The sequence below is a fragment of the Diadema antillarum genome, unplaced genomic scaffold, assembly GCF_040938485.1.
Source record: "Diadema antillarum isolate AM-2024a unplaced genomic scaffold, OU_Dant_1.0 scf00000145, whole genome shotgun sequence".
In the NCBI taxonomy this organism is placed as follows: domain Eukaryota; kingdom Metazoa; phylum Echinodermata; class Echinoidea; order Diadematoida; family Diadematidae; genus Diadema; species Diadema antillarum.
The window spans coordinates 827,826-848,333 of NW_027271034.1; the positions used below are offsets into that span (position 1 = coordinate 827,826).

The window sequence follows — 20,508 nt, forward strand, 5'->3', positions numbered from 1 at the left end:
GTGTAATCTTACTTTGCATTCTTGGATGAGTAATTCCATCACATTTTTAACATGACATACCTTGCATCCGTTTAACAGGTTTTTTTTAGCAAACTAAGTTTAACCAGCACCCAAATAAATATAAGGCTGGGGGTATAAATAAAATCAAGCATTCAGTCACCCCCCCCCCCCCCTGAATTAACTAAAGGGAGAAATTAGTGAGGAAAATTAGATTCTTGGAAAGTAAAAGTACAGTAAAAATGCACATTGAAGCTGATATGCTGTGGATTGTGAAGGCATGTACTACTGCCAAATAGATCATGACAGTGTTTCACATTTGTGCCACCCTCTCTATCTACCAGTGGCAATAGCAGCACAGTATGTAGCTTAGTTTTGATGCTTCAGACAAATGGAAATGCCTTTCCGACAAAGGCGCAAACTACATACACTGTACCTGCATCACTGTCTTGTAACACTGACAGTTTGTCACAAAATTAGATGCACAAACACCCACATGGACATAACATGGCTCAGTACATTTTGCAAACTGGTGAAAACATTCTTTCTATGTATTGCAAATCCAGATACTACCATGACAGGCACATTGCAAGTAATTTTCACCTGACAAAAGCTGCAAATGAACCATAAAAAAAAAAAAAAAAAATTATCAAATGGCTACACACATAAAATTGCCCTCATTGGCATTCAATGAAAGAGAAGACTAGCTTATATTTCTTTTTATGTGATATTAAAACAAATAAATGCTTCACACTTTCTTCACTTCTTCACTTGCTTTGCAAATGCACAGCTTGTATAGATCAATGCATTCATATACACGATTGTCGTATAAACAAATACCACCCAGGCTAGCCTCAAAAGCAAAGACCATACATGTCCCTTCATTTACATTTTGCTCTTTTCAATTATCGTGTCTTGTACTGTCACTGCTGTTTTAGGGTATCTCCCACTAAACAGTGCACTTTAGCAAGACACATCACCACATAACAGTCTATCATGACAGCAAAAAGAGTGATACTGTACTGTTCTAAAATTCTTCTCATTTTGCATGAAACATTGCAAAGCCACAATATACTTGTTCTCACCATAAGTTTTGACACCCACCTGAAATACGCTTTGACTCAGTGCGCAAAATATTCACACCCTATACTAGTCATTGTTACATTGAGAAGATGCAAGGCAATGGGTAACAACCCAACTGCATTGGCTGTATCCCTCGCTTGTTCTCATGGTGGTGCTAATATCATCAATGACCATCCACATGCCAGCCACTTCCAATTTCTACCACATGTTTTGAGAGAGGAGGCAACTGTCTAAGAAAAGTTTCATGGCCAAGGCCTGAAGACCAGCCCGAGAACCACTCAACCAACAGATCACATTACCACAGTCAAGTCTTTTTGATTTACCGGAAGTACTACAATTTGATCTTGATTGGTTAATAAAGGGCAGGGAAAAGTGTCTTTTTCAACAATACTTGAGCTCAGACATTTTGAGAGCCTGTCAACACATATGTTAGTCCCAAGTCAAAGTGCATGCTTTCATACATATTGACCATAGAGTAGACAAAGCTATGAATGATGCATACAACAATCTTTTCCAAATTTATGCTGATCGACATGAGCATCTACCCGAGACTATTCTTGCATTTAAATCACTTTATCTCATATATTTGATGGTGTGTACCAAAATCACAATTAACCTTTCAATGGTAAAATCAAAAGATGCTATCAGTTGAACATACTGTGTGAAGGAAACAGAATTCTAGACCATCAGTACATTTTCAGTGAGTTATGTCAGATACTAAAAGGATTTAATAAAAATTAGCCTTAAAGACAGAACATATAGGACATTTGATACAATCGGCTTATGTAGCTTTTTCTTCACAGCCATGAAGCCATAAAGTATTTTTCCTATTAAAGCACAATCACCATGTAAATTTGCATGGCTACTGCGAATAAAGACAAGCGTAAACAAGCTTTCCACTTTAAAGGAGTCCTGAATAGCCCGTTAGGATAGCCTGTTAGAACTTTGTACACAAACTGATACGGAGAACAGAGTGAATTGGCACCAACACTACTTTCAATTCTCTGCTTCCACTGCAAGAACACAGCACCATTCATATAGACCTTCACATTCCATGGTACAGGTATTACTATGGCATCAGATTTTGCATGGTTCTTTCCTACAGCTTGAGGAGTGTACTTGTACTTGGCTTTATGCACACCATTTCACATACAAAAATCTAGACATTTTGACTACTTCAGTCAGCACCCCTTTTCAGACACAAGCTTTACATGCTACCCCTTGCATGTATTCCAGCCATCATTCTCTCTTGTCAGTGAGGGGATCACCAACATCAGAATGTCTTCATGGAGGATCCTGTATCACACAGAAGCTCAATGAATTGAGGTGGATCAGTGGTTAAGATGATAAGAGGTTGCCAGGTAACGAAGGAAGATGACATCTTGTGACATCCAACAGCACAAATAATCAGTCTCTAGCTGCCTTTCCTTGTATTGGCTTCATCTCTCTCTAGACAAACAACTTGTAGGATGCCTTCCTCTCCTGACATCCTCCTGACAGCTTCATGCTAGATGAGCCCTCTCATCTTCTTGTACTCATCAAGGTTGAGGGACCGCCTTGGTGCACCTTCACCGCCTCTGTCTGACAGGCTGGTGTTGACTGCGATGGGACGGGATTCTGGGCAGCAGGGCAGAGGTGGAAACGGTGAACGTTTTCAGTGATGTCCTTATGTACTAACACGAACATGTAAAGATTACTCCTCATTTGTTTTTGTTTTTGTTTTGTTTTTGTTTGTTTCTTTGCAAAACAGTATGCCTCCTGCCAAATACACTTACCACTGAAATCTACAGCATTGATGTCGTTATCACTACGAATGAGCATAGTGGTTTCACTACATTTTCTTAAATCAAAATTGTATTTCGGCTATATATCCACATAATTAGATTCAAAGCGGAGTTTCATTTTGCATATGTGTGTGCATATGACAATTTAATTCCTTATTGCTTTTAATGTTTCTTGTTACTCTGATACATGCTCTATCTGTAAGAGATGAAGCGAATCACCTCTGTTAAATCTAGGCAAGTGCCATTAATTGTAGCAGTGTTTCAATAATACAATCCACATATTTAATTATGAGTATAATGGATTACAATATTGTAGCTATAACAATGAGAAATATACATCTGTAGTTCATTCCAGAACTATGACAAACATTTTGCAACATATAACCACTCCAAATTATCAACTATGCTAGAGCATTATCAACAATTAGTTATTCAAGATGTGACTCAGATGAAGTGAATACTTTCAGCTCTGATTTAACTGACCTGCAAGTGGGACATCAAGATCGATTTTGATGTCAAAGTCATGAGCTTGAAAGAGATCCTCGGAGACCTTCCTATCTGTGACCTTTGCAGGAACAGCTTCCTGGGTCAGGGAAGCGATGATGTCTTCCTCCTGGAATTGAAATGAACATCGACATAGTTAAGTTTTAACTGTAGGATTTTCTTCAAGTTCATATGGAAGCAAATCAGCCTGATCTCTACAAATACTGCATGGTGTTAGCCAGGAGCTGATGTGACCAATGTGGCAGCACACATTATCAAAATGAACATCAAATCCTAACATTGGTGGGCATATCTTATTACACTGTCACGAAGCATTTTTACAAGTTTTCAACTTTCTAGTACAATGGTTGTGTTACAAACACATAAATGTCTGAAATCTAAAATTATTTCACACTGTATCTACCCTTCCATCTATTTCTCTAGAAGTTGAGTTTACAATCATTAGCTACCAAATGATAATTTAAAAAGTTTCTTCTTCTCGGAAAATGCAAGAAATAAATCTTACCGCCCTCTTCTTGATCTCCTCCGCTTCTCGCTTTTGTCTTTCGTCATTCTCCTTTTTCATCCTCTCAGCTTCAAGCTTCCGCAGAATCTCCTCAGTGCTCTCCTCTCGAGCCTGCAACAAAATATCATCATAATCTCTTCAGTGACAAAATACATACCATCAGCCTATATGCTCCTGCTCATTACAGCATAGAATATGAATATATATATCAAAAAAAAAAGAGAGAATTAAAGTTCATGGCTGGTAAAATCAATTCCCTATTTGACCTACGTCATGACATTACAGCATTGGGGGGAATGCCCTCTCCATGCTTGACATAATCATTTGTTTTGTTAGGTAGGTGTCTTATCTGCCTGGCCATATCTTGTCAAAAATTGCTCCAAATACTATAAAAGTTCACTTCACGATCAGTGTTTTGCTAATCATAGGATAATATATAGTTGAGATGTTCACTGAACTCCTGAAATTTATTCAATTTTTCTCTTGAGGCAGTACCCAACTTAACTTAGATTGGCCAGTGAAAATTTTGCCAGAATTCATCTGCAGATACTATCTGGTATCAGGATAGTAGGTACAAATTCTAAGCTCAATCAACTACCAAGAATAAGCTGTGGGTAATCACAGCATAGCTTCGATTTCTTTTATATACATATATATTTTTTTAATACTGTCACCCTCGGAATGTAAATTCATCGAATTAAACTTGCATCAAATTCATTATCAAATATTGAGTACCAATAATATGTTACAAGTTAAAATTGAGGTTTATACAACACTTCCACAAAAAAAAACTGACATATAACAGAACTAGATATATCGCTACGGCGACTGATATGCCTCCGCCATAATGCATGGTTCTCCTAATAGGTCTATAGTACAATGTCTTGACAATGTGTGATGACAGTTTCACACAATTGGCAAAATATTAAAATGACAGGTTTGACACAAATGTGCTGAATGTTCACTTTCCTAGAACTAGGTTCAATTGGATGAATGATTAAAATGTCAGAGTGCAGGTATTTGGGGAACTGATGATTTTTACTTGACTTTTGACCCTTTTATAAGTTTATGCATTGAGTAATTTTCAAGGTATTGAGAAAAAGTATAATTTCAGTATCAAATGGGAAAATAGCATTATCTGAACCTGGCCTTTGACCTTTGACCTCACAGTTCCAAAGAGAATCACTGTTAGGTTGAACATGCATAAATATGTAAGTTTCATGATGATACCTTGAGTTACTTTTGAGATATGGAGGAAAAAGTGCAATTCAGCACTTTTACTTGACCTTTGACCTTTTGACCTTTCACCTTTTGGCAAGAAACTTCCCACAGAATATATATTGGGTAATACATGTATACATCAAGTTAAAAAAAAAAAAAACAACCTTCAGGCATTGCATAAATATAAGGAAAGTAGTGATATTTTGAGGAGTTGACCTTGACCTTTGACCCCCTGACCTTTGAACCATGACCCCCAACTTCCCTAGATAATCACTGCCCATTGGAACAAGCATATATACTAAGTTCCATGAAGATACCTTGAACCATTTGCGAGATATGGAGAAAAACATGAATTTTCAACCTTTTTTTTCACAAAACAATCTGTGACCTTTGACCTTTGACCCCGTGACCCTAAAATCCAAACAAAGTATTATCCCCCCAGGATATACCCTCATACCAAGTTTGATGTAAAACCACCACACGGTTCTTGAGATATCGACAAAAACAAAACGGGACGGACGTACGTACGTACGGACGGACAGACGGACGTACGTACATACCTACGTACAGACGGATGGACGGACGACCCGGAAACATAATGCCTCCGGCCACTTCGTTGGCGGAGGCATAAAAAGACAGCATTACAAACAGTAAGACATATATAAAAGCATTAGAATTACAACAACATTCATGAGAAGTGCAGGAATTACCTACAATAAGCTAACTGCTGGTCAAAATCCTCACCTTTTGTATTGTGAATAAGGACTACTACAGTTAACATGGAAGATATTTGGTCTTGGGTGATCAGTGGGCACAGTGTACGAACAATTGTAAGACATTCTCTGAAGCAATGTTACCTTGGTGACAAGCGTCGGCCGACAATGTCTCCTAGTGAAAGGATCCGGAGGTGCATTCTCAATTTCTTTGATTTCTTCCTTCATGGCCAGCTCTGACTCAGTAATATTTCTGTTCCTATTCCTTTGGTTGATATATCTGTTTAAAAAAACAAACAAACACATGAACAATGCCTACAATGTCAGAAATGCCACTAAAATTTCACCTGCTCAATTCACTCTGATCAAAATTTGGTTCAATCAGTCCAAGAATTATTCAATACCACTGGATTTGATCTCCACACAGTTGACAGCATATTCCGGTCTTAGCAAACATCAGGCTGAACTCGTTTTCAGCAATGCTCTATTTTTGCATTTTACCATATTCACTTACAGCACAAGAGCAAAACATGAAATTTGGATGAAATCTACGGCAAACAATCTGGCAGTGTATCACATCGATCCACAAAAAAGTTATTAAGGACAATCATATATACACGACAGAGATAATGCACGATATCCTTGTGTCACTATTACCTTTTGATTAAGAGAGACAAGAAAGATAACGCTTCTTTCTGAGCCACACCAATCAAAGAAATGCACATGAAAAGCAAATGAAAATGAATATATTGAGAAGGCGTATGTGCTGTTCCCTATAAAGATGCTACCACTTACGTGATGGCATTGACCTCCTTGTTTCGGATACGATCCAGCTCTTCTGCTCTCTCCTCCAGGTCAATCAACCTTTGTGAAAGTCCCTTTGCCCTATCCTCATCACCTTCCTCTAGAGCTTGGTCCTATTGGTTAACATGGTACAATGTGTGACTAGTTTATCATTCAGTCAGGCTAATGTGACACAAATAGATACAAGCTGGCCTCTCCTCTGTCACAGTTCATATTACAAACTCTTTTTATTTTTGTTCTTACAAAAAAACCTCAAATTTATATTCTCTTTAAAGGGGAATGACACCCAAATATATATGTGGATTGAGTATCACTGATGCAGAAATATTACTAGATCACATAAGTGAAGTTATGAATTTGAAAAAATTTGAAAAAAAAAAAATTCTGAATTCTGCAAAGTTATAATTTTTTTATTTCTACAGTAGCACAACGATATAAAGAAAACATACAGAGTATTCCACAAAATTGCATTCTTTATAAAATGTTCACATTCCTTGCCGTTGTTACCGACATATGTCGATGGTAACAATATCTCCTCTGCCTTCTGAATGAGGTACTGTACACGCCAAATATTTCGCGAGGTTTTATTTTCACAAATTTCGCGAGTCAGGTGCTATTCGCGAAATTAAAGACATGCGAAAATATTGACTCTGCTCCCGATGTGAATGTGATGTACATGTTTACACTTCTCCGTTCAGTACAGGACTCCACGATCGCGAATTTAACCACACGCGAAGTTGTCAGGAATTCCCGATTCGCGAAAATTTAGACTCACAAAAAATATGGCGTATACAGTAAGCCAAGTGCTCTTATCATTATGCTAAATGGCACAGGCAAACACACACTGCATGTCTCAACGTGCATGCAGATTAAGCAAGACTATACTGTCACACACACAGGAAAAGGTAACTGCAAATACTTTGTTTTCACACTGTACATACCCTGCTTTTCTTGAGTTCAGTCTTCTTCATAGCATAGTTCCGTGGGTTCTTCCGAAACCGTTCTTTCTCAAGAACAATCTATTGACAGTTGAACAGACGGAATAATCAATGCACTTCCAGCACTAAATGTTACAAAACATCGCAAATATTGAATGACTTTGACTTGGTTCACTAACAGTTGATTCAAACAAACATGCAATGTGACAAACTGGTTATTGACTATTCAAAAGCAGATTGATGAGATTCACTAATTTCTCTTGACTCACAGGATCATCCTATATATCCTACTTTACAAGGATTAACACCTCATGAAAATGTCTGTTTGTAGTCAATAATTCTCCTGCTTCTAAATATTCCTCCCAAACAAGCTGAAAATGCTTAATATCAATACCATGGCAGAAACATGAGCATTACAGCAAAATATGATTTTCAGAAGTTGCTACAATTACAAAACAATCCACATCTTCATTACAGTCAATTCCTTAGACATGAAAATGGGTCACACTTCTGTATCTTTCTCCTCCCTCAGTCTCCAATACCCTGGTGATTATAGATGAAAAGCAGAATGGCCATTATAAAATCTTTTCACTGTTCTGACATTGCTGTATACCTTCTCAATATCTTCTTCCTTGTACTTGTAGTTCAATGCTTTCTTGATTGCTGCCTCCTTGGTCTCCACTTCATTTATCGTTGGCAGGTCAAAGTCACCGTTAATCATCTAACATAGGAAAAGAATTAAGACATAGATACCTTTAAAATTTCACAATTCATAGCCTGAATTACAGCACAAGATTTATACATTTTAATAGATATTAAAGGACAAGTCCACCTTCATATACATAAGTATTGAGAGAATGCAGCAATATTAGTAGAACACATCAGTGAAAGTTTGACGAAATTTGGACAATCCGTTCAAAAGTTACGAATATTTTAAGTATCTGCGCAGTCACTGCTGGAAGAGAAGACTACTACAGTGTATGATGTCACATGCGTACAACTATATAAGGAAAATAAAAAGAGAATTTCACAAAATTTTACTTTCCGAATAAAGTGCACATTTCTTTGACTCGCTACTGACGTATGTTAAGGGTAATATTATTCCCCCTGCCTTCTGAAAGAGAGAAGTCGAGTGTTCTTTTGTTATGCGAGAAAAATTGAAATATGTTGAATTTTCTTTATTCTTTCTTTGTATCGTTGTACTCATGTGACATCACAAGCTATAGTAGTCTTTTCATCCAGCCGTGACTGAGCAGAAACTTCAAAAATTCATAACTTTTGAACGGACTGTCCGATTTTGCTCAAACTCTCACTGATGTGTTCTACTAATGTTGCTGCATTCACTCAACCCTCATGTCTACGAAGGTGAACTTGTCCTTTAAGACAAATTGACACACAATACTAAAACAAGTTTAAAAAAGGATCATATAGTTTTAGTTGGGACCTAACTTCAGGTTTCCAACATTTTTGGATGAGATATCAAGAAACCTCTTATGAAATATGAAAGAGCATGTAATTTCAAGAGGAATTCAATTTTTATATGATGAAAATTGGTTTTGGGATGGCTGAGATATCAAAAACAGAGTGATCCTACAATATTTCATTTCAAAACTGATCAAATAAACTTTGATGTCTTCTTAGAATGGTATGCGCTGAACTATTTCTCAAGTGGTTTCTTGGTATCTCGCAAAAAGACCAATCCTCATCTCCACCAGTACTATACCATCCATTTAGACCCATGATATGTTATGCTGTAGGCAACAGACCGACATGTGACCACACCATCTATGCACTGATTCAAAATGAGTAATGAAATATACAATTTTTGTATTCCTACGCAGCAACTCGGCATACAATGTCACTACATGTTTCAGCAGCATCACATACAGTATCTAACTTGTTATTGCAAACAGAACTGATTTGCATGCTATGACTTACATCTTCATGCCACTTCTGAAATTCAGTGTCGCTGAAGTCCTGGTTTGACACAAACTCCAAACGGAACACACGCTCCTGAGCAGCATATCTGCATTGAAAACAAAGCAGTTATAGCGACAGATGCAAAATCGTTCACCCAGTAGTATGAAATGTGGAGAAAGCTACTTAACCCTACAGTCTAATTTCAGAGTCTCCATTTCCAATCTATCATCAAACTTTTCATATTCACAACTGAAAGAACAGAAAAGCTCTTTGAGTCCTTCATATTGGTCTTTTTGATGTTGGCCAATATATGCTATTTGTAATATAACAATCTACAGAGAACTTCAATTTTAACTGTGAAAGCACTTGGAGAGCTCAGACCTCCATCAAGCATCTAATCTCCACCAAAATAGTGATTTCTAACAAAAAGAAAAAAAAAATCTGGATCCAGATGGTGACCTGGATCACTACACAAAATCTAACCACTTGTTCCTTGTGTCATTACCAACTTTCCCTAAAAATTTCATTCAAATCCATTCACAACTCTTTGAGTAATTATGCAAACAAACAAAAAAATTGACAAACAAACCGAAACCGGCAAACACAGAACCTCCTTGACGGAGGAAATGAGATGGTTCTTGATCACCTTACTGTCAAACTTATGTGTAAAGTAGAGCATAAGCACTATTCCCTGTATGTACATGACTTCATTAACCCTGCCTTGATATTGGAAGATGCTGAGCAGACAAGCCACTGAAGAAGGTCGTCTCAAGATGTTATCAACCAATGGCAACACAATGTAACACATGATCTTACCTCAATTTGAAACCCTTGTTTGTCCGCGTCCCACCAATAGCATAGATCTTTGCTGTCTCCACAACGTCTATGATCTCTGCAACCTAGAACAGTACACAGAACATGACATAACCATGCAGTTATACTCTGTACATGCTCTTGCTTAATACTTGGACACTGATACAGATTGTGAAGTGGCCTTTCACCACTTCAATTCCACTCACTGTCCATCTGTTTAACACTGTTCAAGATGTGTGCCTTGCTAGCTTTTATTTGATCAGTGAGTTTAACTCTATCAAAGTTAACTACCATTCGGACTGTGTATCATAAGTTAACACAGTATGATTCTCACGAGGCACAAAATACTGCAGGAAAGTACTGTCCTCATGAACCAATGTGCATTTTTGCTAGTTACTTGCTGCAACATATAGAGGACATAAACTGTTTGGCAACTTTGGTCCATTCACACTCATTAAGACATTGTTTTACTTGTGACCATGGAATTTGCAAGTAAGTGCTACAGTATTCTCCGCGCAATCAGGTATCGCTTAAACGGGTACTCCGTTTAATTGGGTGGTTATGTCAAATTCACTTCCAATGCACATTATAATTACCTGATAATCGGGTTGCCTCTCCGCATAAATGGGTAAATAATTTTCTTCTAATCTAATTTTTACCCACATTTTATCGCAGACATATCACTTTAAGAAATCATGAATGTCAAATTTTCCATGGCTAATCGCATTCTCTGCTTGATTTGCAGAGAAGACCGATCATTTGGGGAGTGATTAAACATGAAAACACAATGTACACGTACCGACTTGCCACACATAAACGAACATCACACATGTAGCTGGCACTCACAATTGCATAGACAGACAGGAGTTGAACACATTTGCACTCTTCCCTTGCTCCGCAACAACACTCACCATACGAGATGTTTGCAACGAAAATTAGGCCCTGCACCAGCTCCATAATTCTACTTTTCCCCAGTCACTTCTCGAAAAGTAACCCAACGTTCTACGTGACTAATGCACGCAAAGAGACTTGTTCGTTTCCGAAAACGCATGCGTGTTAGCGCGGAGTCTATAGTCAAAACTACAAAGTTTTCTGAAGACATAATTGTCCTTAAAAAAGAGTGTAAATTATTGTCCCTGACTGAGTAAGTGTAAGGTACATGTACATATAATGTGCCGTGCAAGCGCACGTGTAAAACATACAGTGTAGGTGTTTGGTACAGTGTACAATGCATGTACATGCACATTGTGTGTTTCAAATGTGAATGAGACGTGTTCTTCTGTTAATCGGGTACTCCGCTTAATCGGGTAAGAAACGCTTTGCCCGAGCCCACCCGATTATGCGGAGAGTACTGCACTACAATTTGTTATGTAATTTGTTAGAAATATTTTCTAAGGCGCTCCGATTAACTTGCTGCATGACTATGTAGATAGAGACATTTCCCTGCCACTGGCCAATACGATAGTCTCACTAAAAGCTGCATTTATTGTAACTGTCAGATGTCTCCAGCTTACCCGGTAGACAGGCCTTCCTGCATTGTGCCCTATCCCAATCCGTACAAAGCAGCCTACAACTGTGTTGTGGAAGAAGGGCATATGGACCCACCTGTCGAAAAAGGGGAATCGTAATTAAAATGCAGGTTATGAGGGTCATGTGCATAATATGAGAGTTATCAATAAGTACTGAGCACTGTTTGAAAATCTAATATATCTACCGGTATATGCGTTGATCTAACCATGATGCTGGCATAATGTAAGAATGAAACTGAAAAAGAAGGAAAAATCACAAATAGATGAACAGAATAAGTTAAGAAGAAACTTCCCTTTAAAGTCCCTGTAGGAAGTAACAACAAAATCCAGAATACAATGTTATAACTGTACATCTGTTTGAAAGAATATGGTTAAGAGGTTAGTTGTGCACAGGTATTCTTCTTCCCTTTTTAGGGGGATAGGGTAGAGGAGAAAGGTTCTACATGATCAAAGATTTCCAGTCTGAGTAGCAGAATGACAACAACATGAGCAACACTAAGGCCGACAGTGAGCCATACAAGAAATTCAGTCCCATAAATGTCCAGTTGAGAGTCAATAACATTGAATCACATTATCAAAGGCTCTCACTTCTCTGCTTGAATGACTGTAAATGGACTTGTTGGTATTCACAAACTTTAATATTATACTTACTTTTCCAACTTGTTTCTTGAAAGTCTGATTCGGTTGAGTTCCTCCTTGGTTGAAACGTACATTGTCATCTGCTCCTCTTCTTCCCTGAAACCAACCATATTGACATGGAAGAAAATCAGTACATATCATGCAATTAATAGAACATCACTTTGAGAACGCAGACCTCCGCCAAACAGGTCATTTCCACACATACAGACATATGCTAAAAATGGGTTAATTTCCCAATGATAAAGAAAAATTTCTAGTGTCTCAGAAGTCTATCTAACTTAGCTTCTTGCTGTGCATAAAGCACACCTCAAATACACACAGCTTGAATTCCCTGTTTGTTGGCTCTTATTCCCCAATGATAAAAATTCTTTCAAAACAAACAAACAAACAAACAAACAAACAAACAAACAAACAAACAAACAAACAAACAAACAAACAAACAAACAAATCCTGAATCCAGACAGTGCATTGCATCACTACCAAAACTTATTCATCTGTTCCTTACATCATTATCAAATTTTCCTCCAAATATCATCCAAATCAGTTCTTCTGTTAACTTTTTGAAGTATTTTGCAAACAAACAAACAAACTGACAGAAAGACAAACCAACAGCAACAAAAACATAACTTCCTTGGCTGAGGCAAATATATAAATACATTCCTTGAAAAGTTCAACTACAGAATGCTCCTACAGTAGTTCTTGATTCATTAAAGCTGAGGTCAATGATAAAAGAGAGCATACTCTTCTCTCTCTGATCCTGAGGCTTCGGACTCGGACGCCTCGCTCTGGTCAGTGGATCGCTGCTCCTCTTTCTCATCCTCCTGCTTCTCCTCTTCCTCATCATCCTCATCCTCATCGTCTGTATACACATCACTTGCCTTCAACAGCTCCTTCTTTGATGGGGCATTCTCAACTGTCAAGGAAAGTCAAACAGATATCCAGCATTAAAAACAAAGCATTGTGGAATATTGCTATTTTCATCTGCAAATTAGAAGCTGATGATGGAGATAGTGTTATCACAAACTTGAAGAGAGCATTTACTGAAACTCAATGTTATTACATGACAGTTCCATGATCAGTAACTAAAGAGTGTTCTTGGCAAAGAAAAAAGGTATGCTGCTCATATATTTTAAGACATTTCTTTGACATGTTTGTTCATATTATGGTGACACCTCTCTCAACAAATTTTTGGCACCCCTGTATAAATCTAAAAACAAATGGCAAACAACCTGTTCCGAAGTAATGTGGCACAAGACATTGAACACATAACAGAATGCAATTTTTCTTTTTTAATTGCTGTATGTATTTCCCTACAGTTTAAAATCAACCTTTTAAATGCTACATTTTGTTATCTTTAATTCATTTACTTAACATTGTCATTACCATTATTACTATACTATTACTACCACTATTATTGTGTCATGTAACAACTTCCAGACTCATTAGATTCTGGAGCGTACTCGATAAGAATGAATATAAAGGCATAAAAAATAATCACCAGTTCTCTTTTTCTTCTCTCGCTGGGCTTTCAGGTCCTCCATGGCTCTTGCTTTCTTGTCATTCTTGGTCTCAATAGTTTGCCTTCTCTCCTTGCTGCGGTTCTCTCTGGCTGACAGATTGAGGCTGTTTGCCTTTGCCATTTCTTCCCGCTTTTTCTTTTTCCTCTCCTTCTTTTCTTTCTTCAGTTTCCTTTCAATCTCATGCCTGAAACATGAAGAAAATGTTTTGGGTACAGTTGTGCAGCTGAAGTATAACAGTTTATTTCATTTCCATGATACAGATACACTCTTACTTTTGAAAAAAAAAAAGAAGACACATTTACAATTCTCTCAATTTCTCTGAGGCCAATTCCAACTTGTCACAATTATCATCCCTTTTTCAACTTACAATAAATGCTCACTTTTATGTTCTCATTTTTTTGCTATTCTCTGTTACCTTCTAAACATACTGAATCATACACAACAAATCTGTTAGTTTTATACTCACAGAAATATTCTTTTGGTACGACTATGAAGAAGAACTACACTTGTCATTGATAGCGTCAATTTCTTGTCATAATTTTGAAAGAAATCACCTTTATGCTGAAGAAAAAAAAGAAAAGGAAAATTAATCTGATAAGACAGGATATTCTAAATCAAAATATAAACAATACAGCATACTAGACAAATGTCTACAAAGGTGTAACCACTGAAATAAAGATGTGCATTATTAGGCAGGTACTCTATGTTGCTTTTATTCTAAAATAAACAGAAAGAGAGTCATTTCTCCACATTCATAATAAAGAAAACACATGTCTTGAAATCTTGGAATGAAGCAAATAATAAGTAGCATGGTGAAGAAAATGGTTAATCAATGTCCCTTAAACTGACTTGTAATTTTTTCATCACTTTTCAAGACTTATTGAAATATTCGTATATCTGTTACTCTCAGTTTATATCCCTATGAATGGACTTTTACTCTGAATTGAAATTCTTCACCTAATAATTGTGCAAAAAGCTTTACAGGTAGAAAGGACATAAACAATTACTGAAGAAATATATAATGCAGGCAATACAACATGATACACAGCCAGACTCACAAAACAGTCACGGAAGATAGCTGCCTCACCTTGTCTTGAGGGCATCTCTCTTTTCGGATCTGTTGTAGATGACCTGTTCTCTCTCCTTTTCCGTCATCTTCTCCAGCATGGCCCTGTCCTCTTCATCTCCGATGAAGTTCTCATCGTAGCCATCAAAAAACTTTCCATCATCAGAACCGGAATCGGAATCATCGCTGTCAGAATCAGATACTTCACCTAGGTGAAGAAGGTATAATGCAACATTAACAATTTTGAACAACAGGGAACAATAATTTGACATGAATTAAATCATACTATTGCACCATCTGCACTATAATGAATACTAACAACATTCTCACACAAAGGGAATACTTACCGGTAATTAAAATGCACTTTGTATAGATGCATAAACCTCCATGATTTAATGCAAAAGAATGTCCTTCTTATAAATTAGAAATAACATGATTATCACCATTTTAATCTCAAACTGCTGAAACACAGCCATGTACAATCTAAAATTGAATTCTTTGGAAAACAGCACTTTGTCATCTTCCAAAGAATTCCATTTTAGGTTGTACATGGCCATGTCTGAGCAAAAACCTGAGCAAGAAACCCAGAATGAAGTTTTGAACACACACTCTTGACTGAGACAAATTGGTGATTCTTGACAGATCAACAAATTTGATGCAGTGCTTGTGTTGACAAGTACAGCAGCAAAGCTTCTTTGTTTAATCTCATATCCAATACACATGTTACAAGTCATAGAAAACTATGCACAAAAAGGACACAAATTAGCTGCTCAAATGCAATCTTCTAAACAAACTCCTAACTACACTTTGCTCCAGTTTCCATGTACACTGTATTTCAAGGAAACAAGTCATGATATCAGTGAATAAACCATCATTGACTTACCCTCTTCAAGTGATGACTTGTCAGAATCACTAATGACTCCTGAGCCATCTGATGCTGACCGTGCCACCTTCTTTTTAGGATTCTTTTTAATTCTTGATTTCTTTTTGTTACCACCTAGAGTCCACTGTTGAAGGAGAAAGTACGAATGGATTGTTCACGTAAAAACACATACCATATAATACACAATATCAAAATAAGCTTCCAGAGCAATGTACAATGTAAGAAACTGTATGAACTACGGGACAACTGTCACAAAAACTGGAACAGATATTGATAGATATGTACAACCACACTACAAGATTATGCAACTCTCACATGACACATTATTGAATGTAGGGTTGGTAGATTATGATAAAACCTCCCGATCCAAATCAAGACATTGGTGTCCTCTTTATGCTTCAGTTGTTGATTCTTAGCGATAAAGCAGAAAAATGCATTTAAATGGATACAGTACATGACAGAGCATTGCTTGTCATTGTAACACTACAACAGTTCCACATATTATCTCACAGATTGACAGTTATTTTGAAGTCCTTATGACTCCTTTGCAATAAGCAAAGTGTTCAGACACAGGTCACAGTATTATATCATCTGAACATGGAAAATATGAATTGATATGTAGAGCATTATATCATGAAATCACAAGATTCCACGTGGTAATAAAGACACATGTGCATTCATAACAAAATCTACTCACATCATCATCACTCTCAGAAGTTTCTGATTCTGAATTACTCCTCTGGGATGTGGATTCTTTAGCTGGCTCAGGCTCTACCTTCTTCCTCTTTGCAAGTGTTTTCAGCTCCTAAACAAAGGAAAAAGAGAACAATCCACACTTTCATATGAGACATTTCTGCTTCCAAAGAGATACATGTATGAAGGCTCACTGGAATACTGCACACATTGTCCTCACAATGAGCGATTTCCATCATGATGAACATATTTCCATTGCCAAATACAAGATGCATACAAACCTACCAGCTTCAATAAAAGTTGTGATTACTGACACAACATATCTTCTTTGGAAACAAAATAATTTGTCAACATTATATCATCTCAGTATTAAAGGTGCATGGTCCCGGTGTTATAGTCAAATGCGTATGCGGGCACAAGGCGCAAGTTTCCTATAGAGACCTACACTATCGACTCCTCTTTATCGCTTACGCTGTGGCCCACTTTCCTGAGTCCGAAGAAGTCCGATCCACTGTGTCAGTGGTCCGATCACAGTTTGGCTCATGATTCGGCTGAAGGGGATGACCGCTTTAGCAAACTTCTTTTGTGATGACATAATAACAAGCACATATGCACGCACCCTGGCATTATACAGACTGCACGATGCACAGAGAAGACAAGGAAGGCAACATTACTTAGCAACAGCCACGCACTTTACTCTTGATGACAGCTCAACTTTGGTAATCTTCGTATTAATGCTAACGGTGATCGGCAGTATCATCAACAGCGCCCTCTACACTACCGGGACTATGCACCTTTAACATAAACATCGACACTTTCAGTGAACAGAAGAGAATCATATTACATGTACTGACAGATTCCATCTACTTTTTCATGGAAATTGCACATCTTTCATCAAGAGAAAGAGAGAAAAAAACATGATTCTACCACCACAAATATACCTGCGATGTGCAAAATAAACATCCAAGTACGGTTAGACCAGTTTTAGTGCTCAAGTACCCTTTTATGCTTGCTATACATGCAAGGGTTTGCATGCACCTGTCCTTAAACGTGTACTTCTTGTTTGACCTGACAGGCAGGTAAATTCAAATTTATGTGAGTGAATGGAAATAAACAACTCATGTGATAAAATCTTGTGATAAATCGCTATCTTCTTCTAAATCTGAGGTAAAATGGGAATTTCTGAGCATTTCTACATTTTTGTGTCACTTTTTTTTTTTGCGATTTCAGCCCATGCAACGCTCTGTGAAGCTAGTCTATGAAGTCCCATGCGTATTGGATGTCATTACTCATTACTATACTAGACATTAGTACGCAGAGACACGAGCGTTCAGAATTACCATGCTCATGCTGTCTGGTAATACCATACCTGTAGATGATTCTATATACATAAATTAAAGCAGAAATTTATAGAGAATCTAGAAATATGACAAGTTTGATATCTACGGAAAGCTAAGAAGCTAGTTAACAAAACTGGATATCTTTTAGACGATGTAACTTTACCCCCAAACTGTTTTTGAGACTGAAAAAACACCAAATTTCCATGATCACGTGGCTCCGTTCGCTACAAGAAACATTGGATTTGAGCGACGTCACCAAATGTGTATGAGCTGATTTGCCATACGGCTATACAGTGCACTCCCGTTACAAGGAACACGGTTATAACGAAATTTCGTTATAACGAAGTAAATCTTCTGGTCCCAAAATTATCACCATTAAAGTCACGGCATGATGTCATGCTACTCACTTTCATTCATAAATTCGTCAGAAACATGCGCAAGTTTATGCAAATTGTCTCCCAGACGCGTAAACAGCCTTGTTACCAAGACACTTGATCGAAATACGTGCAACCTACATGTTATACTATGGGGATCGCTGCAGCAGTGGTGCATGCTTGCATGCAACACGTGTATCGTGACTGCTGCTCAGCACGGAAATGTTGCTGTTTCCCGCTTTGTTAGACTGTTTTTTTAGCAAGTTGAGGTAGAAATTAGAATCTAAACCAACACACAAGAGAAAAAGAAGGTCACATTTATCTGACAAACCTTCATCGTGCCATTTCGAAGAAGAATCAAGCTGAAATCACGGCATCAAGGAATACCTCTTCACTGCCGATTCTGCTATTACTGTTGTGCGTACACCTGATAACGGCGATCGCGAATCTTGAGCTGATTACGGTAGGTTTTGTGCTTTTCAAACGTCGTATTTCCGTAAATTTATGGGTGTAAAAATGATTTCCAATCAATTACAGCTCTTTGACTTAGTTGTCATTCTTCATGAGGATGTAAGATTACCTCAGCTATATGCAATTCCCCCACAATGATCGACTTGTTGTGTCAATAATAACAGCAAATTGTGGCTGTACGAAGGAACAGCTGATCACGGCGATCGTGAATCTTGAGCTGGTTACGGTAGGTTTTGTGCATTTCAAACGTCGTATTTCCGTAAATTCATGGGTGTAAAACTGATTTCCAATCAATTACAGCTCTTTGACTTACATGTAGTTATCATCCTTAATGAGTATGTAAGATTACCTCAGCTATACGCAATTCCCCTACAATGATCGATTTGTTGTGTCAATAATAACAGCAAATTGTGGCTGTACGAAGGAACAGCTGATCACGGCGATCGTGAATCTTGAGCTGACGACAGGTTTTGTGCTTTTAAAACTTTGTTTTTATGTAAATTTATGGGTGTAAAAAATGGTTCCAATGAACACAAACAAACAAACAATTTCACGACGTGAATATATAGTTTTGGCAATTTATTCTAGATCGACAACAAATTACACACCAATTTCCTGAAAAGTGCACACAGTTTGCCTATAGATATGTAAATCCCATTGGGTTGCATACACATTTGGTGACGTCGCAGATTTGGCACTTTTCGTAGCCGTATCAAACTTTTTCCAGTGCTCAAATTTGGTAAAAATAAAGATCCTTATATTCAAAGCAGAGACAACTTTATTGCATGATTTATGCCAGAAATTAATCAAAATAACATTAAATGATGGAAAATGGTCAATTTATACGATATCATTTCCTATCAATTTCTTCTTTAAACGAACTGCATGTAGGTCTGTGCCGAGTGTTATCTTGAATTGTATCAATACGTAGCAAATTTAGAGTTTTTAGCAGCCATGCAATGCCAATGGCCAGGCCTAACCAATTTTCAAATGTCCTTTTTTAAGGCTTTAAAGTTTAATAGATCTAGTATCATCGTCGTCATATTCAGGTGGCATTAACTGCGACCAGCCCCAACCATATATCATCATGGTATTGCATTGGTACATGACACAAGTGAGAGGTTCGGAACTGAAAAACAGAAACAAAGTCAAAGACATGCTGGTTGAATTCATAGAATTTTTCTATTTCCATGATGATAGTGACCACACAATCAACTTGCTGATTATTCTGTCAGTGCCACTTTTGGGGAGGTCTACGTTATTTTCTAAAAGGTTCTAGAGTCTAGACCCTCTGTTGTGACATCAGAATATAGAGGTCTAGATGGTAGACAAGTCTGACTCTTCACGTACCTCTTCCGAATCAAGATCTGATTCATTATCTGAAGCAGAACTGTCTGAATTTATCACTGCGCGAGGCTTCTTTCGTTTTGACATGGCTGCTGTATTCACACCGCTAGCTAGCTGGGCACACTGTGCTGTGTGTGTCACTGTCACTGGAACGAAAGCTCCGGCTCCACCAGCAAGGGTAGGTTAGGCATCAAACGAATGATGTGAAGATATGGAATTGGGCAAACCGGTCTCCACATAAGTTGCAGGCTAGATAGATGAAATAATTGTTGAAAGACTGACTTCGGTGGTTGCTTTACAACAGATCCCCCGTTAATGCCTTCGATCTGGTAGAGGGATCCGCACTATACTGTGCAATAGTCAC

At 37.6% G+C, this 20,508-nt stretch overlaps 1 protein-coding gene across 1 annotated transcript; it reads right to left on the bottom strand.

Moving 5' to 3' along the window:
* Nucleotides 1–1,953: 1,953 nt before the first annotated feature.
* On the bottom strand, nucleotides 1,954–20,508 carry LOC139721511 (RNA polymerase-associated protein RTF1 homolog). The gene is made up of 17 exons (XM_071632825.1): nucleotides 20,148–20,508; nucleotides 16,617–16,724; nucleotides 15,920–16,043; nucleotides 15,058–15,244; nucleotides 13,949–14,154; nucleotides 13,192–13,363; nucleotides 12,463–12,546; nucleotides 11,797–11,887; nucleotides 10,286–10,368; nucleotides 9,488–9,575; nucleotides 8,163–8,270; nucleotides 7,553–7,630; nucleotides 6,603–6,724; nucleotides 5,952–6,087; nucleotides 3,874–3,984; nucleotides 3,348–3,477; nucleotides 1,954–2,697 (listed from the first exon to the last, which is right to left on the bottom strand). The coding sequence occupies exons 1-17, from the start codon at nucleotides 20,229–20,231 to the stop codon at nucleotides 2,588–2,590; spliced, it is 2,022 nt and encodes a 673-aa protein (XP_071488926.1). The 5' UTR covers nucleotides 20,232–20,508; the 3' UTR covers nucleotides 1,954–2,587.